The sequence below is a fragment of the Syngnathus typhle genome, linkage group LG13 (genome assembly GCF_033458585.1).
Source record: "Syngnathus typhle isolate RoL2023-S1 ecotype Sweden linkage group LG13, RoL_Styp_1.0, whole genome shotgun sequence".
Taxonomy (NCBI): Eukaryota; Metazoa; Chordata; class Actinopteri; order Syngnathiformes; family Syngnathidae; genus Syngnathus; species Syngnathus typhle.
In genome coordinates this window covers 6,881,679-6,899,310 of record NC_083750.1, presented here as the reverse complement: position 1 = coordinate 6,899,310, position 17,632 = coordinate 6,881,679, and the positions used below count along the sequence as shown (strand labels likewise).

General features: G+C 51.0%; 2 protein-coding genes across 5 annotated transcripts; both read right to left on the bottom strand.

The window, feature by feature from the left end:
* Positions 1-41: 41 nt before the first annotated feature.
* On the bottom strand, positions 42-2,507 carry lactb2 (lactamase, beta 2). Of its 2 annotated transcripts, none has more exons than XM_061294642.1 (7): positions 2,306-2,507; positions 1,813-1,973; positions 1,630-1,750; positions 1,286-1,464; positions 997-1,145; positions 593-680; positions 42-543 (listed from the first exon to the last, which is right to left on the bottom strand). In XM_061294642.1, exons 1-7 carry the CDS (start codon positions 2,425-2,427, stop codon positions 482-484), a joined length of 882 nt encoding a protein of 293 aa, XP_061150626.1. In that variant the 5' UTR covers positions 2,428-2,507; the 3' UTR covers positions 42-481. The 2 variants fall into 2 exon arrangements, with proteins under 2 accessions (XP_061150626.1, XP_061150627.1); XM_061294643.1 differs by having other exon boundaries at positions 42-528.
* Positions 2,508-3,151: 644 nt separating this feature from the next.
* LOC133165076 (receptor-type tyrosine-protein phosphatase N2-like) lies at positions 3,152-17,557 on the bottom strand. 3 transcript variants are annotated; one of them, XM_061294492.1, is made up of 22 exons: positions 17,157-17,557; positions 16,168-16,218; positions 15,973-16,086; positions 15,550-15,649; positions 15,257-15,492; positions 14,549-14,797; positions 14,426-14,466; positions 14,017-14,312; positions 13,858-13,944; positions 12,906-12,985; positions 12,239-12,303; positions 9,136-9,354; positions 8,585-8,782; positions 7,580-7,727; positions 7,260-7,333; positions 7,105-7,182; positions 6,902-7,021; positions 6,595-6,761; positions 5,376-5,429; positions 5,023-5,087; positions 4,883-4,956; positions 3,152-4,546 (listed from the first exon to the last, which is right to left on the bottom strand). In XM_061294492.1, the coding sequence occupies exons 1-22, from the start codon at positions 17,248-17,250 to the stop codon at positions 4,475-4,477; spliced, it is 2,682 nt and encodes an 893-aa protein (XP_061150476.1). In that variant the 5' UTR covers positions 17,251-17,557; the 3' UTR covers positions 3,152-4,474. The 3 variants fall into 3 exon arrangements, with proteins under 3 accessions (XP_061150476.1, XP_061150477.1, XP_061150478.1); XM_061294493.1 differs by having other exon boundaries at positions 13,858-13,941; XM_061294494.1 differs by having other exon boundaries at positions 14,426-14,463.
* Positions 17,558-17,632: the final 75 nt, after the last annotated feature.

The following is a 17,632-nucleotide window of genomic DNA, read 5'->3' as shown; positions in this document are numbered from 1 at the left end:
GTTAGTGAGTCATCTATTTTCACTTTCTCGTCAGCACCTAATCAGAATCAGAATCGCCTTTATTGTCTTTATACACAGTACATTGAAATTTGAGCGCTGCTTCCTTTGGTCACACTTCACCTTCACACTAATAAAGAGCAGTCAGAGCATAGAAAATAAAGGAGATATATATATATATATATATATAGGATATAGGAGTCTATGCTGATATGTACAAACTGTGCAACCTTTCCAAACTGCAAATGTGACATTTTTAAATGAGATTCTTTTGACAATTAACTCAAAATTACACATATAGACATAGAATTCGCAAATGTGAAATTAATAAATGTGACACGCGTCATTTTGCCCTTGAACACGTTGGTGCTCTTTTCTCTTCTGCAGATTATTCTCGGTAACGTCGCATTTGTCTTCTATCGTCAGTTTTGTGAATTCACACCAACACACATGCACACGTGTTTTTCTGTGTCGAGGACGGCCGTCAAAGATGACACTTCCACGTGTTGCTCCGTGACGATTCCGTCGTCACTGAGAGAAAAATAGCTGCTCAAGTGTCGTCACGGTTACGCGTCCTTTTCCGCAGATGACTCACCTCGACTTATTTTCCCTTCTTTCTCCAATTTCTTCAAGTGGTGCACCAGGTTGACGTTGGCCGCCTGATGCAGATGCTCAGGAGTGTCCTACACAAACAAAAAGAACCCACAAAAAAATCTGACTTGTTTTTCAATTGATTCCCTTTCTAGAAAAAGCAAAGGACAATGAAATAAATGCGAAGAAGACGTTTGTTGAGACAGCTGAGAGCTCCCCTAACTCCCTGGAGGGCAAACATCATATTGAAGTCCGGAGTCAGTCCCAAAAAGTGTGGCCAGATGTTGTGAGCGGGAACCCGGCAAACGCTTGTATTGACGTATGTTTCAACTTTGACGTGCGCTCCATTTCACACCATTTCCGTCAGGTGGCCCTTGAGCGAACAATCGGCTCTGAGGAGGAACGTACCTTGTAGACCGTTTTGACCAACTCCGTGGTAGAGATGGGCGCACCGGCGCTGGCCCGAATGGTGGCCAGGATTTGCCGCTCCCTCTGATCGCGGTGGCTGATGTAGTGTCGGATTTTGCTGCCGGCATCTTGAACCACGGGGCCGTGACCTGCACAGCGACCAGTCACTTCAGGTCAGTGAGAAAAAGACAGGCAATCTGGACGAGAGCCTCTTGCCCGCCTCCCCGTTGAGGAGGAGATTGGTCCTGCTAAGTGCCAAACTCAGGACGACGGCACACTTTTGCCTCACCGGGGTAGATGAGATCAGCGCCAACGTCCACGAGCTTCCTCAGCGAGCGCATGTAGTCGTGGAGGTCCTCAAAGACGGCCGTGCCCTCGCCCAGGATGCAGTCACCGGAAAACAGAGCCCGATCCTCCTCCAGCAGCAAGGCCATGTGGTCGTCGGTGTGGCCCGGCGTGAAAACCACCCTGAAAAAGAATGGTGATGATGATGAGGAAAATCTGCTCTTTGAACTGGTTGTCTATACTTAAGGCTGGTCGGAAATGCCAAATTCAATTGGATTGATTCTTCCAATCGATCCCACTACGTATTTGGCAAGCGTCGGGCAACATTGAAGAAGTTTGGCTACTGACCTGAGCGTGGCTCCCTCCGTGTGGACCACATCTCCGTCTTTCAAGTAGGTGTACTCGTGGCTTCCCGAGTCCTCCTGGTCCTGGCTGGATCGGGGGAGCTTGCTGACCCGGAGCCCAGAACCTGCCGCAAAGGATACGCATGCTGTCAAAGTTGCAGTCTACCGTATTTGTTGTCGTCCTCACCCGTGATGTCCCTGCAGATGTCGTCCACGCCGCCCGTGTGGTCGTGGTGCCAGTGCGTGAGCAGAATCTCCTGAATGCTGGCACGGAACATGCTAAGCGTCTCCTTCAGGCTGCTGATGTACTCAGGGACAGACGGTTCCCCCGTGTCAATCAGCACCCGTCTAAAGAAAGGACAGACGGAACGGAATGAACACATGATGCTTGTGTTTTGCAAACGTATTATTTTGCTGACTTTGAACGACGTCATCTCGCATCCACACACACTCAATGGAGCAACGCCAAGTCCTCTGGGGAGGCACGGGGTCATGTCATGGATTAAATTCACGCTGCCCAAGTAACACAAAGACATGACAATTAATTCCAACACTGCTATCACGTGAACGATTTTAAAAAGAATTTGTCTGAACGACATGAAAACTACCGTTACGCTACTTGTTTGCGATCATGAATGGAATTGATTAATAAATAGAACATCTCGTAATAATTATAGCACCTGTCCCCGGTTCCGACTAGGTACGTGTTAGTGCCCTGCAGCGTCATCGGTCCCGGGTTGCAACCCAAAACCCGAACGACGCGGGCAGACAGCTGCTCGATACGCGGAATGAACGCACTCATGAGCCCAAAGCAACCGACCACAGAAGGGGTGCAAAGGGCAAATGAACTGTCAAATTATAAGGACCGGAACCGGAAGTTGCGAATCGCATTCTGTACTTCCTGCTTTCGAGCAGCCTTCACAATAAATCTATACATTGCTGTTACGCAAAATGGACGCTTGGTGGTGCTATTGCTTGATGGAGTCTGACATCACTGCGGCTTGACGCATTTAGTTGAGCGATGCAGTCCCAGTCTTGGACGCCTCAACACTGCTGCTCTCTTGTTTACGATGCTCCCCCCACCCCCTTTTCATAGCGCCCCCAAATGGACAGAAGACAACCAAGCAATGACCAATCCACCAGGTTCAATTAAAGAGCTGGTTGCCAACCAAAACAGGACTACCTAAAGAGTCTTTCGGGTGACGATTAGGCGTCATATTGTGTCATTGTGTTGAAGCAGGCGTTTAGTGGTTACAATATTGCACATATGTTGCGTTTCACTCTTCCCCTCGTTGATGTCAGATCCTCAACCAGATGATCAGCGGCACGGCTCCTGACTGGACGGTGTTTGCGGCTGTTGCTAAGCTCCCGTTGCCAGGGGCCAGCCGCTGTTGCTAGGAGACGCGTGGTGCATAATGAATGGCGGCCACTCGACCAAAATCCTGACAGGGAGCAGGACGCCGTTGATGATGGAGCACACACACACACAAAGGCACGCACTTTTTGGAAAAAAAAAAACACAAATGAAGGATTTGGACATTAGAACTTTATTGACACCTATATAGAATAAAGCAGCTTGCGTTGCTTCGCTGTACAATGTGTGTGTGTGTTCAGAAGTGTATTTGTAGTGGCAAACGTCAAGTAAAAATCTCATGATTGAACCTTTGGGATGCATTTGTGGGCTCGTCTTTACTGCGTGCGTGTTTGCTGACTCATTTGGCAGGTGCAAGAAAGCAGTCAAGTCAAGAGAGACGGCTAACAATCAAAAACAGCAGCAGTAACACAACCAAGGGCATTTCTGCACGTCCAAAACTAAGCCATGACAAAAAGCCTGCAAGAACATATGTATTCGGGCCCACCCAATCCGTCTGGATTTTGGAGGCCTATTCCGATGTTTACACATTCACAACAATATAGTTATGTAGTGTAGGCAAAACATTATTTTACAACTATCGTGAAAAATTGGACAAGGGAATTTTTTTTGTTTTTTACTGTCATTTTTGTCAGGTGTTAAAGCTTTAATATCGGACGATGTGTTGAATAAACGCGGGCCCTAATTTTGATTCTCATTTGACACATCATATACTGATAATGATGCTCGGACAGCTACCACATGGATTTTTGCACAACTACAGCAAAAACGTCGTGTCTGGAAGTGAAGCACAAGAGCAACAAAAAGGAAACGAATCAAACGATTGGCATGGCGTCAACCATAAATGCTACATAGGACATCATGTCCGTTTGCTGGGAGGCATGAAAACGTCCCACGGCGCTTCCTTGACCTGCCTAGACCCATTTTATCTCGCAGACTTTCTGCAATCTTGCCACATTTGGCAACGAGCGCTGGCTCCCACTAAGCCAGGCCCCGCCTTTTAAAGCCACACATATTTAGTCAGGGTAGAACGTGAGGCTAGAATGAAATGATTCAAGTGCTGAACGACATCAGAGGGGCGGGGCTTAGTGAGTGTCGTCACAACCCGGAGTCTGTTCATCTGCGTGTGAGCGTTTGGCTGTGAGCTGTGGTCAACAGCATTTCCTTGCGAGTCTTTTCATCTGTCTCATTTGATTGATAAATGCCAAGACACATTTAGGCTCAACTGACAAAGGAAAAAAAAAAAAAGTTGAAGGGCCACTATCATAACGTCACCAAACTCCAAATGCCTTCCATCCAACTGAAAACACTCAATTTGTGTCTTGGTCACTGAGAGACCCAAAATGAAAGGGAGGGAGAACTTCAAGGGATGGAAGTAAAGAAAAATTTCATTGGAATAACTGTGTGTGTAGAAAAGTGAGACGACAAAGATGAGGGAGAGGAAGGACACGGTCGATGAGGGCTGGCGCCTGCCTTCCTACTGAGGAAGCGCTTTGAGGATAGCGTTGACTTCTTCAGCCACAGTTGTCAAGGCAAACGCAAACTGGTCCTAAGCAAAAAAAAAAAAAAAACAGCTTGACAGACTGCGAATGAATCGCAAAATGACTGTGATGTCACAACAATTGGGAAAATGGCCGACCCTTCGGAAACGATGCAACTTGGAGGCAATATTCATCAGAACGCCGCATGCAGGCCGCAGAGAACATACGATTGGAAAGACGGTAATTTATATGCACGAGGATCCATTTCAAGCTCGCCGAGGCCCTCGACTTTCAAGAGGGCCGCAAAAAGGGCGCCACTAGGGAAGAGCCGGAATTTTCCCATGACCTGCGTGTGGCTAATTGAGTGTCCTGTATCTCATCCAGCACGCAAACGAATGTCTGACCTTGGTTTGCACCATGCCGGGCCGTTGGTCTCGCAGGTGCTCCAGTGTGGCCGCCATGTCCATCTCCTTGGCGCCTACACACACACATATTTTCAAAGTTAAATGAGGTCCTTGTGCAGCACAAAAGTTGGGCCGCTCACCTTTGGCCATGCGGTTGAGGACCATGTCCATCAGGATGTACGTCCCGCTGCGGCCGGCGCCATCGCTGCAAAAGAACAGCAAAATCAATTTTGGACAAAGTTTGCGTGTGGCTGCTTGATAAAAAATGGATCGGTCACCAGTTTGGATGTCAGTCAGGAGCTTTATGTGAAAAAAGAAGATGAAGGCCATTGGGACCTTTCTTTCTTTTTCACGACATTGCAATTATGAAAGGAACCCTGCAAGTTCCTGCTGGCGCTTGAGCAGCATGTGTTCCGTCTCCATTTGCAAGACGTACTTTTGACTGTCAACGTTTCACTTTATTCGGTGGGAATGTGTCAAAGACATGACTTGCCTGCAGTGCACGATGATTGGGCAGGCGCGGCCGCGGTAACACTTGTTCACCTTCCTGCAAAACAAAACAACAACACAAGGGGGCGCTCAGCCGTTGCGTCTTTGGAGGCTCGGGCTGCCAGGGTGAAGGGGGCCTTCGCTGCAGTCAAAAGTCACGTTGCCATGGAAACAGCCAGCAGACTGGGGGTGCGCTCACGCCCCGCTATGACGAGGTGGAGCGCGCAAAATTGCCCCAGCGGAAAACAACAAGTCCGCAAAATTGGCGTCCCCGTCCATAGATACACGGACAATGTTTGATCTCCGGTATGGGTGCTGCCCACTCGAGTTACGCATCTCAATCATTATTTGCTTTCAACGCAACATCCCCTTTTGCACAGCTGTGGTTTTGCCGACAAAATGGTGGGTCAGCCCCTGATAAGGTTGGGATTAAAAAAATCTGTTGGGTGGCCGTGCAGGCGTGAGGGAGGAAGGCGGGCGAGGCAAGCAAAAATAAGGAGAGCGCTCATCTTGGCTCAGCGGGCGCAGCCAGGAGGAAAAAAGGTGCGGAGGGAATGTTTGGGAGGGGGAGGGTGTTAGTTTCAGGGTTTGGAGGGGTTTCAGTGAGGCTTGGGGGTCCATGCGGCCCCCTCAGTTGCAGAATGGCAGTCTCCAATGATCACTTTTGTGACTATGCAACTGGGCTCATATTACTAGCTGCAACATCACAAAAATGACACTGGCAACCGCTAGTTAGCTGGTAAAGGGGGAAGGGGCAAACATGCTGTTGGGGGTAGAGGGTTGTTTCCGCACCATTTTGCCCGCTACGACCATGGGGCCCATCCCATGCGACAAGATGAAATTTGGTTGACGTGTGTGGAAAAGTGTCAAGAAGCCATGGCAAAGCCAAACATAAAGTGTCAACACCTGGACCACAAAATTTGCTGTATGCCGACCCACAAAATGTTTCAAGGAAAGTGCGGGAGCCATTTTGGTTTTCATTTTAAGAGCAAACAGTCCATTTTATAGAGGTTCCGGAAGTGTCAGCCCCCGAACTCAAGTTCACTAAGGAAATTAGCACAGACAGGTTGGATGGGAAGCAGCCACAAATTTCAAAAGGCCCTCTATCTGGTACTCGAGTACAGATTGGAACCTGTCTTTGAAAAAAACCAAAATGGTCAGGCATGGTTTTGTACCTCAGTGGCAGCCCCTTTTTTTTTTTTTTTGTGTGCTGCGTTGCCCACCTGCGAAAGTCCAGGAGGCTGCGGGCGCTCTCGGGCACGTTGTGGTTGAGCCAGGTCAGGAAGTGGAACTGCGTGACGGTGCGCGTCTCGTTGCTCTGCATGTTTTTCAGATAGAAGCTTCGCACCAGGAAGTCGTCGCACCAGACGTGCTCCGACACCAGGTTGACCTGCGCGGCCAAAACGGGACAGGTGTCAGCTCAAACTGACGGCGCAATAAGATGCCCCCCGATTCCGTACAAATACATTCCGACATGCGCTGCAATTGCCTCGAGACGTCACGACAACGAATGGAAACCTCCCGGCGTACCTCGTAGATGTGGTAGAGGTTGGAGCCCTCGTCAGGCCAGTAGTGGTAGCACTGCTTGACGCCGCTTTCCACCAACGGCGTAAGCATGACGATCACCACGCAGCCGTTCTCCCAGACCATCTGCAAGACAAACAACGGGCCGCCGCGTCAGGAAGCGCTGTTGAGGGTTTGCCAGTGTTGCATGGGGGGCCGAGGAGGCTTGCCTGCCAGAAGTCGGCCACGGTGGACGGTAACGGGCCCTGCGTGGCGATGTAGGCCGGGTTACGGGGGTCATGGTCCATCTGCGGGGGCACAGAAGGACACCGGGGTTCAGAAGAGTCGCGCTTGAACCAATATTTGTCGCCAGGCGGCAACTCACGATGGGGCTGGCGTTGATGTAGTCAGAACTGCCTTGACTGTTCTCCAGGCGCAAGGTGATGCGGCAATGATCATCTGCGAGGAGAAGACGAGCCGCCTTCATGCCGTCAAGACATTCTTTGCCATTGATAACTTTTGGGTTTTGTCTGCTTCTCGTTCTGGTTTTGTACTATTAACACGCCTTGCTCACTTTTTTCTTTGCATCACTACTTTTTCAAACATTCACACTGCCCTCTAATTGGTGAACAAACGGCAACAACAAGAAACCAGAAAACAAGAAAAGCAAACATTTGCTGCTGATGTTGCGCTTTTGGGTCTTACAGGCCACCACGGTGAGCGAGCGGTTCTTCTTGGCATTGGTGTCCTTCAGGCCCGCCGTGCGGGCGTTGGGCTCAGCCTGGTAGGCGCACAACGCCTCCCACTCCTTCTCCAAGCGGTCCTTGTTCTTCAGGTGGTCCTCCATGTACGACTGCGGCAAAGCGGGAGGACCGATGCCATTATCACGCCAGCGAAGTGAAGCTTGCAAACGGTTCGAACAAAGTCAGCAACAATCTCCAACTGATCAGATACGTGTGCGCCATCAATCTTAAAACTATCCAATCAAGCACAACTCAGTCAACAGCCCCGCCCGGCCATCCCCATGCCAGACTAAAAGGACTCGGTGGCGGTCTAAATGGATTACAGCAATCCAATCTGGAGGTGCAGAGCTCGCCCGTTGCGTGTTGTCCAAATGCTCCATACACCCCTTGGAGCGAGGAGGGAGGGGCTGGAGAGCAAGAAGACACCATCTTTGGGAAAAAACTTGGACGAGGCAAAGGTGCATGCTTCTGATTGGACAAGCACGTGACGTGTTTTGCAGCTTGCTGAGACTTCTTAGTGCCACAGTTATTGGTTTGCCAAGCGTGCCGCCGTACTTCGGCTGCCAAAAGATTGCCTTGTAGCTGGCAAAACGAAGAAAGAAAAAAAACAGGCGCAGGGCTAATCTGCGCTCAATATAATCTCCAACACTCGCCCGGATCGCAACAAAGCACAAGATAATGTGCTTTATAGAGAGAGTCTGCTAATCCTCTTAGGACATAGGCAGAGAGGATGTGAGGGGAGGGGCCGTGAAGGGCGGCAAGGGGGGGCTCCAAGCACGGGAGGGAGTGGGCACCCAAGGCTACCGCTTGAAATGAAAATGCAGCGGCTGCGGGATGGCCACCTTTTGCAAACATGCCAACAAACAACTTTGCAGTGGATAAAGTCACCCCGAGCCACACGCTGCTTCACCAGCGTGTGGTGGTCCACCGACTTCACGCACACACAGAGTTTTGCTTGGCTCCTCACCAGGATCATGTGGCCAGTGGAGATGTCCATGTTGGGCTGGGTGGGCTCCTCGTTCCAGGACGAAAGGCTGCTTCGGGCCGACGGGCTGACGGCCGAGGCGGCGTCGCTGAACTGCGAAGACACGCTGTTGATCCTGGACGCCGTCGCCTCGGAACGCTCTGCCGCCGGCTTGACCGCCATACGCTGACGGCAGAGCTCCTGACAAATCGGCAGCGGAGCGTTAGCTAGCGGCGCGCTAATTAGCATTGGCGTCAAACGAGAGTTTGCAAAACAAAAGGCCTCCTTTCTACATCTACAAACCACCAAACATCAAAACAAAGCGCACTCAGAGTCAATTAAGGCTCAATTGACGGTTAGTCGTGGAAACATCAGACAAGGCAGGAAGGAAGGAAAGGCAGGAAGCGCAGACGGAAGGCAGGAAAGAAGGAAGGTTCCAAAGTGGGTATAAAAGGAGAGAAGGTAGGAAGAAGGTAGGACTGATGGAAAGGCGGAAGGAAGGGTGGAAGGAAAGAAAGAAGCAAGGGGCAACTCCGACCCCACGTAGCACTCACCTGGTAGGTGGCGGTGGCGTCTTGCGTGGCGGCGGCATCCGCTCCCAAGCCGCCGAGTTTCTCCTTGAGCTTGTGGTGCGACCTGTGGCGCAGGCAGTAAAGCACGGCCGACGCCAGCAGCACACCCGCCATGCACAAGATGGACGCCACTGTCAGGGCCAGGAACTTGGCCGACTCGGCCCGGCTGTACTTGCCCGGGATGGCCGAGATCTCGTCGCCCTGCAACAACAACAACGGAGCGACGACAATCACGCTGCAAAACGACTCGCAACGACATTCTCGCAAATGTTCCTTTCACACTTGACGACAATGGATGCGCTACGAGCAGGAAATGTGACCCACCCCCAACTGAAATCCTCAGAGACGCAGGAGGAGGCTCAGCCTCGGGGGTCAAATAAGGGCGTGGACTTGATGCTAGAGGTCACAGAGATTAGATGGGGGGGGGGGGGGTGACTTTATGCAAACACCCCCCCGCTGCCTGTCAAACCTCGGGAGGTTGAGCAAGATTGTTCAGGAATTCCAGGAGGCTCTCGAGGAGAACCAAACCCCCGCCACCGGGTGCCCCTTCACCACTAGATGACCCTCCGCCCCCCAACAATGATATTCAGGCAATTCATCGCTGCCGTATTCAGCAGCCGATAAAGCGCCTCCACAATACCCACCAGGGGGACGACAGTTGCGCAATACAACTATGTGTGCGGGTGCAGGGGGGAGGGGAGGGAGGTTGGTTGAGGGGTACTGTACAAGCATAGATCTGGAAAGAAGCATTAATGAAAGGAAGGGAAGAAAAAAGGAAGACTGGAAGGAAAGAAGGTGATAAAGTGGAAAAAGGAAGATGTATGATGAATGTAGGAAAACACCCAGAAGAAAGATGGGACATGAGCCGTCAAGTTGGCTCGCGCTTGTTCGTTGAGGGTGGTGCTTGCACTGGAAAACCAGCTGCGGCACTGGCTGTCAATCTTGGCCCAGGAAATAAATGCACATCGGAGTGGACCACGCGCGCTGGTGGGATAGACACACGCACGAGCTGCGAGCACCATCTGGATGCCAAAAAGGAAAAAAAGAAGCGAGTCGGGATTAAACCAGACGAGACAAGACGGGAAGGGAGCATGACAAGCGGCAGAGACGCTCCATTGTCCATCTGCTCGCTCGCGCACTCACTTGTGAAGCTCAACCACATCTCCGCATCTCAATCGGCTTCCTTTTCAAGCCTGAGCACCGTACTCTCGTGCAAATGTGGCACACGTTGGGACGCCACCCAGCAGATTACGGTCCCAAATTCAAATGTGGCTTCGGCCTCAACTTCGGCATCCAATTGGGCCAATCAGTTCTCCAAACCGAGGCTGGGCTAGCATCCGCTAGGGTCTCTTGGCCATCTGACGAGCCTTCTCATTTTTCAGTGCCAATTTCAATCAAATTTTTCTGTCAACCCTGTTCCAGCACCAAACTCAAATTTGCACACAACAATCGGATTTTGCTCGTGCTGCCTCAGACAAGACCAAGCTCCTACTCACGTTGCGCTCGTGTCCCAGCAAAGCCAAACTCGTCATCTCTGCTGTTGACCGTCATGTTCCAGCAACATTTTTTTCGGCATCAAAAGAGTTGCAGCATCAGCTAACAGGAAACACATTTCTTCCATCTTTGGGTCATGTTTTGGTTTGAGAGCAAATCAACCATCCGGCGAGTTTTGGCGTCTGAAGTGTCGTCGTCCCTGACAAGGAGGCAACAAAACGTGAGTGCTTTTGCACAAATGCAGCAAGCAACTTTTAGGGAAATGGGACCGGCGGACGGTTGTCTGCCTCTCGTCTCATCTTCCTCCTTGGTTTCCCGGCAGGTCTTCTTCCCTCGGCCTTCCGTCAATGCCTCGGGGATGAGGAGCAGAGTCCACGCACCGGCACCTTTCTTCACTACAAAGTGCACTAGGGGGCCGGGCCGGGCTGGGCCGGAGGGGGGGTCCTATTCTTATTGGTCGCTCCCCCCCACCCTGAGCATTTGCCACCCTCCAATTCCTGCCTGCCTGTCTCCTGCACATGTCGACGCCACCCCCACCCTAGCCGCCATGGTAACGGCACCACATGTTGCCGACAGGAGGAGGAGGAGGGCGAATCACTGACTGTCATCTTCAAGTCAAAATTGGTTTGAGCGGGAATGTGCGCAGCTCCTACAAGAAAAATTTCATTTCAATGTCCAAATTGCATATTTGCATTTCCTGTACATCCCAATAGCATTTTTTTATTCCTGTTTACTTACAGCTGGTGACCCACTACTTTTGTCCGCATTTGATTTTTTGTTACTTCTTGGAGGTGTCCCAGAACTTCTGTCATTTCTGGACATTGCAGAGCTTCTCCGTCTCTTGTTGTCATGACAACCAGGCCTCCAGAGTTCCCTTCATCAGAGTCGCCTTTTTTTTTTTTGCCTCCTCTTGATCAATTATCTTTTGAAATATGAAATATCCGCTTCTTTTGTTGCATCTTGCCCACTGGTGAAGACCTGGTGAACTCTTGATATGAGTTTGAGAAGACCAATGAAAAGAGGAACAGGTGGAGGAGCAGGCTCCAAGTCGTTGGCTATTTGCGACGACGTGCCGAGTGTGCGCACGGCTTTGAAAAGAGGCCAATGAGCTGCCTGATGCAGATGACGAGCTCCTTTCTCAAGGGGTTTGCATGGGGGAGGGGACAGGGGGGGGCTCTTCAGTTTATCTTTCTATTCAACCCTTGCAGCCCCCCAAGCCCAAAAGAAAATCGTAGACACCCCCGCATCTCCTTTTGGACCCTTTTGTGACAGCTGGAGGTGGCACCACTCAAACCACTGCTCGTCCAAGTGTGTGCGGGCGCGCGTGATGCTAATTCTCTGACCCCCATGGAGGCCCTCACAGCTCTTTCATTTTCAAACCACAACAAAACATTTTCAGGACAACCCCAAAAGCACCTCCAGACTGAAGCACAACTTGCTCAGAAGCCTGGATTCCCATCTTATCCGCAGATGTTGCGCAAAGAGCAGCTGACAAGAACACCGTCCCCACTACTTGCCTATTTGCCCCTCTGGGCTCAGCAAGTGGAGGCTAACAAAAGATGTGGGAGCAGCAAACAGCGGCGTTACTCACATTTGCGACTCCTGTCTCCAGGATGCCCAGCTTGGCCTCCTTCTCCAGCGACGCTTTCCGTTCCGCTGCAAAAGACAATACTTGTGAGTGCAACCTCAACTCCTGACACGGTTCTTGGCTTGAGTTTTGACCTGCCTCTCGACTCACTTGACATTGTTTAATTTTTCACACGGATGTCCACTTGGATTATATGAAATGGGTTTGAGTCTGAGTTTGTCACGTTCTGGACGAGGTTCTTCTTGATTACATTCTTGACTCGGTGTTGAATGTTAGCAAAGCCAAGAAAAGGATATAAAGTCGAATCAAATGATTCAAATTTTTTCCCTTCCAACTTCTCGCAGTGTGAGATGAAAAAAATAAATCTCATTTGTACACGAAGCCTCCATACGACCCAGCAGCGTTTCATTTGTCACACGGGAGGCCTCGTCCCAAGCCGTGCTTTATGTGACTCGACGTGAGTCGGAGCCGAAACACATCCAGAAACGGCTCATTTCTCACTCCGAACAAAAGGAGAGGGCCCAGCCCATCCCGGGCTGGCAAAACGAAGCGCCGTCAGCACCGCTGGCACATTATTTCTGCCATTAACAGGGGGGGCACTCGGAAATAGTCTCGCCCAGGGACTAATTCAGTGTTGAAGAGCCACTGCACGGAAGCAATGGTGACCTACCGGCAACTTGCACCACGTCGGCCGTGCTGACGTTTTGTCGGTTGGTCTTCACCTTGAAGGTCACTGCCGGGCCCACCACCCTGAAATGCAACCATTTGCAATCAAGAGTTGCCTTTTCCCTATCGAGCCAAGTGATTTTGATTTTGTGCCCCTTGTCTCAATGACTGAAGAATCCAAGTGCTCCACCCAGTGATGTCAATGGAAATTGCGCCTCCAAACGCCGTCAACGCGTCACATTCAATCCAAAGCACAGAAATGCTTGCGATTTTCAAACCTCATTTATACTCAAATGTTTTTGCCCGCAACACAAATCACAACCAACAAACAAAGAAAGAACAAGTCGGAATCTTAAGGTCGTCCCTTCCACCTGTGTCAGGCGGCCATTATTTTGCTTTTGCTGGCGGGCGGCAAATAAATCAGAAGGCAGAGCAACGCATGTGTGGTCAGATGAAGCCTTTCTTCTTGCCGCTCAAACGCCCCCTGCGGCGAGATGGATGGCTAGCCCAGACCCCGGACGCCGGACCCCCTCCATGGGCTTATTTAAGCCAACGTCAACACTTGATTTGAGTTGAAGCATTTTAAACACGCAGCTAATTTGTCATCCTAACAAAAGTGGTATCCATGGAAACATGCACTGACGCTTTGCGACCAACCAAAACACCTCGCCTATGCTAATGCCTCGGCTACGCTACCCAAGTCCCAAATTCCCAAGAGGGAAGAAAAGTAAGAAAGCAGAAAAGTGTGCTTCAATTTGTGCCTTACGGGATGGGGGGATTTATGGATTTGATCAATTCATGGTTTTTTTCTTCAAAATGGAGATACAACTTCATAAACAGAAATGCCTCCTTCAGCAGTTTGACCCGTCAAACGTTGTCCAACACAAACATGATAGTCGCTTGGACACCGCCGCACATCAGAGCGGACGAAGAAAGGAGAGGAAACGTTCACATACGACAACTCAGCCAAGTCTGTGATCTTGATGGTGGCCATGCGAGCCAGGATCTCCATCATGTGGAGCCCTTGGTCCGTCTGGAGGCTGCTGAGGAGGCAAAATACAAAACCAGGCTCACACGGGACATTACAAATTTGAGAATTTTCCGGATGAACTCACTCGGTGTCGGTGATGACATAGCCAAAAACGTCGCCGGCTTCTTTGCCGCTGGCCTCCTTGACGTCAAGCTGGAGTTCCTCGGGCATCTTGGGAGGCCTTTGCTGGTCTTTGGGGGCGATCGGAGGCGGGGCCACCTCCTTCAGCCAGCCCGTCACCTCCGACACTTCCTCCACCGCGGTATCCTTCTTTTGCACCAACACGTTCTCTGGGCCCGGCCGACGAGGAGGAGAAGCCGGTGAAGCGGCTCCTTGGTCCAAGTAGGCCAGAAGTTTGCTGAAAACGTTTTCGCCCCCAGCCTGCAAGTAAAACGACGCCAGAAAGCACACTTGTGTGGACATCCGTTCATTTAGCAAGTAAGCACAAGAACAGACCTGCCCGCCATTAGCACTGCTTTTTGGCACCAGCTCACCTTGTCCATCACATTGTCGCGGTGAGTCAGTGATTGGTCTTCTGTTGGGAGAAAAATGTCCCTTATTTAAAAAGTGGTTCCTGCAATGATTGCCAGCTAGGTCATGTTTGAGTGGCCTGCAACCTTGAGGTGGGTCCCGAGTTGGAGCTTCCTCCACAATCTCCTCCTTCTTCTGCTCCTCCTCTTTGCCCGCCAAATCTCGGAGCCCGTTCCGGTCTGCGCTGGCATCCCGGTCTACGCTCCCGTCCTTGTCCACCACTAGCAAAGCGTCTACGATGAGGTTGGACAGCTGCTCCACGTCGTGCGGCGTCAGGTCGTCCATGTCCAAGCGCTGCCTGCCAATGTTCTTCAACACGTTGCGGATGAACTTTTCTGATTTGGAACAAACCGGGAAAACCAGCTTGAGATCCAAATTGTTTTGAGACTCAAATTATCTTTCCCCACTGAAATTAGTGCAGTACATCCAACTTGCCCCCCCAAAATTGTCATTTGTATTATTTAGGGGGGGGGGGGCATATCTCTTTAAAGAGTGGGATGGCAGATAATCACCACCAAGACATTTGAGCTACATTTAACAGTCCAGTATGATCAATCATTTTGGTGACACGTTTTGACATTGTGCTGCTCCTTTCCTTGGTCACCTGGGGGCAGTACAGTGTGGATGTGCACAAATGATTGTCCACCGGGGGCTGCAAAAAGTGTGGCAATTCTTGGCGGAGGATAAAGACAACATGCCTGCATGTGTCACCCCGTTGTTTGTGTTCAAATAGTTTTTAAAAGGACCGCGTGCAACGCTGATTGTGGTTTTTGGCATTCAAGTCTTGAACTTACCGTCAATTAACGTGAGAGGCTCCTTGGCAGGAGATCCTGGGGTTTTGAGTTTGAAGTTCCTGAGGGGCCAAGCGTCTGCTCCGTGGCGGTGGACGGCTCCGAGGCGGGCTGAGGCGCTGGGCAGCTGACTCAGGACCTGCAGGAGAACTTGGAGCTGATCCGCTGATGGGCTCTGGCTGAGACGCCGGAGGTACGTCTGCAGGTTCTGGCTAAACTCCGCCCCTTCGGTCGCCGGCCTGCCAACGAGCTGCCTTGAGCCATCGTCCCGCCGTGCTTCCTCATTGCCGTCTTACCTGCCGTCCGCGTTCGGGAACGGCCGCTGAGGAATCTTCCTGACTTTGGAGAGTTCTTTGGCCAGAACATGCTGGCTGGTGTCGTCCTGCCACGTCAAGCCTGCACATGTGCAGAATTTCAACCGCGTTCTGGAAAATTCACTCAGCGGTGGACAAAACAAGTTTCGTCCAAGTTCGGGCCGTTGCAGCTCGTCACGCCGGGCTCGATCACAAAACAATCAATTTTGTTTCTTTATGATGCATGTGCCGTTTTTTTTCCTTTAAGATGTCACCCAAAGCAAAATGGCCTCATCCACTACTCGAGTTTGGATCCAAACAAGACTGTCGCAACTTGAAACAGCTACGGAAGAGTATGGCCGAATCAAATGTGAACAATATCACGTTACAACGCAATACATTTCAACGAGATCCGTTTTAACTTACCCGCAGCGGCCATCTTGTCCAGCAGCAGCCGAAAATGTTGCACGACGGGTGGGGTGACGTCGTAAGCGTAAACGTCGCTCACCGGGACGGAGTGACACCTCCCGAACATCCCGTCTGCAAATGCATGCAGGACAAAGGTATTGGGACGTCCGGCCGGACCGCAAGTCAAAACGCAAAAAAATAAAAGAATCTCACCGTTGACGCACAGCTCGAACGGCGTACACAGCTCTCGCTGAAACAGGCAACCTGGCAAGAAGAAATTAGAACGAGGGCGCGCGCAAGCTTTCAACATGGGGTCGTGTTTCAAATTAAGCTTTGAAATTAGGTTAGGGTTCCAAACTTGCTCACATCAATTGGTCAGGGGGCTGCTACATCACGTGCGTTTAACGGAGCAAACGGACGGATGCCGTAACCATGGCAACAGCTCATCGGATGGCCACACGCGCCGTGTTTTTTTTTTTTTTTTTTTGCCGCCTGTTGTTGAATAGACTTGGTGGACTTTGCCTCTATCAAACGCGTCAAAGCGAGGAGGCCGAAGATGAAGGCTCTGTCAGCACTACGGGGTGGCCCTGCGTTAAACGACTCATGAGCGGGAGCGCGGAGGAGCCCATTTCCACGATGCACAAATGCGACTGACACGGACGACCCTCAAATTGGTGCGCCGTCAGGCGATTAGGCGCATGGTTTTGGGCTTAGTTTGCTTTTTACCGGGACAAAAAGAGAGAAATCGCTTTTGGTGTACAGGAACACACCTACACTTGCGCCTCCGGAAGCATTCAAGATGAACAAACATCCACGATGACGATCGTCATCGTCAGGCGTCATCCAGCTGCTTCCTTATTACGATTATTATGTAATCCAACCAGCAAGAGGAGGAGGACACGTTCAACGTGATGAGAGTAGTTTGGAAATAGATTTGAGTGCGGCACGATGTGTCTAGAATCATTAAAGGGTCATTTGTTCGACTGAATGAACATCGCGCACCTGTCTTCGAGTTGCACCATTTGGGTTGCCATTTTTTGTTTCCGTTTAGAAAGAACTCCGACGTTTTGCTGTCAATTTGGTGTCTTGTTGGTCGATTGGGCGAATTGTAACACTGAACACAAAATGGACCCAAATCAAAGCACACGAACTAGAAGCACTAGTGGTTCCGAATTAGTAGCCGATGCCAAGAAGCCACTCACCGAAGCGCCTGTCAGCCGACGCGATGGAGGAGGTCTGCAGGAGAACGACGACGACGAGGAGGCAAAGGGAGGAAGAGGAGGAAGGCGGTGGCATGTCTCTCCTGTTTTGGTTCTATGCGCGCGTTAACAGACCATCTTGCCTCAGGACTCAGTTTGCACCTGTGGACTGCTTGGGGCGGCACCTGCGCAGCCAGACGTGCGGAAGACAAGTCGGTGCCCTGAAAAGGATGGATGAATGGCTGGAGCGAGGAGGGCGTTGATTGCTCTTCTTCCTTCTCCCGATGCTGCTGTCAGCAAGCATGCGGGGGTCTTCGCGCCCTAAACATCCGTCGCTCGCCTTCAAAATAAAAGCACAGGAAGCGAACGAAAACCAGACAGGCTGGGAGGAAAGGAGGGCACCCGAGCCAGCGCACGTAGACCGTCGCCAGTAGCGATCGTCACCGCGAGACTTGGCAGCCAGAACCAAAAGGTAAGCA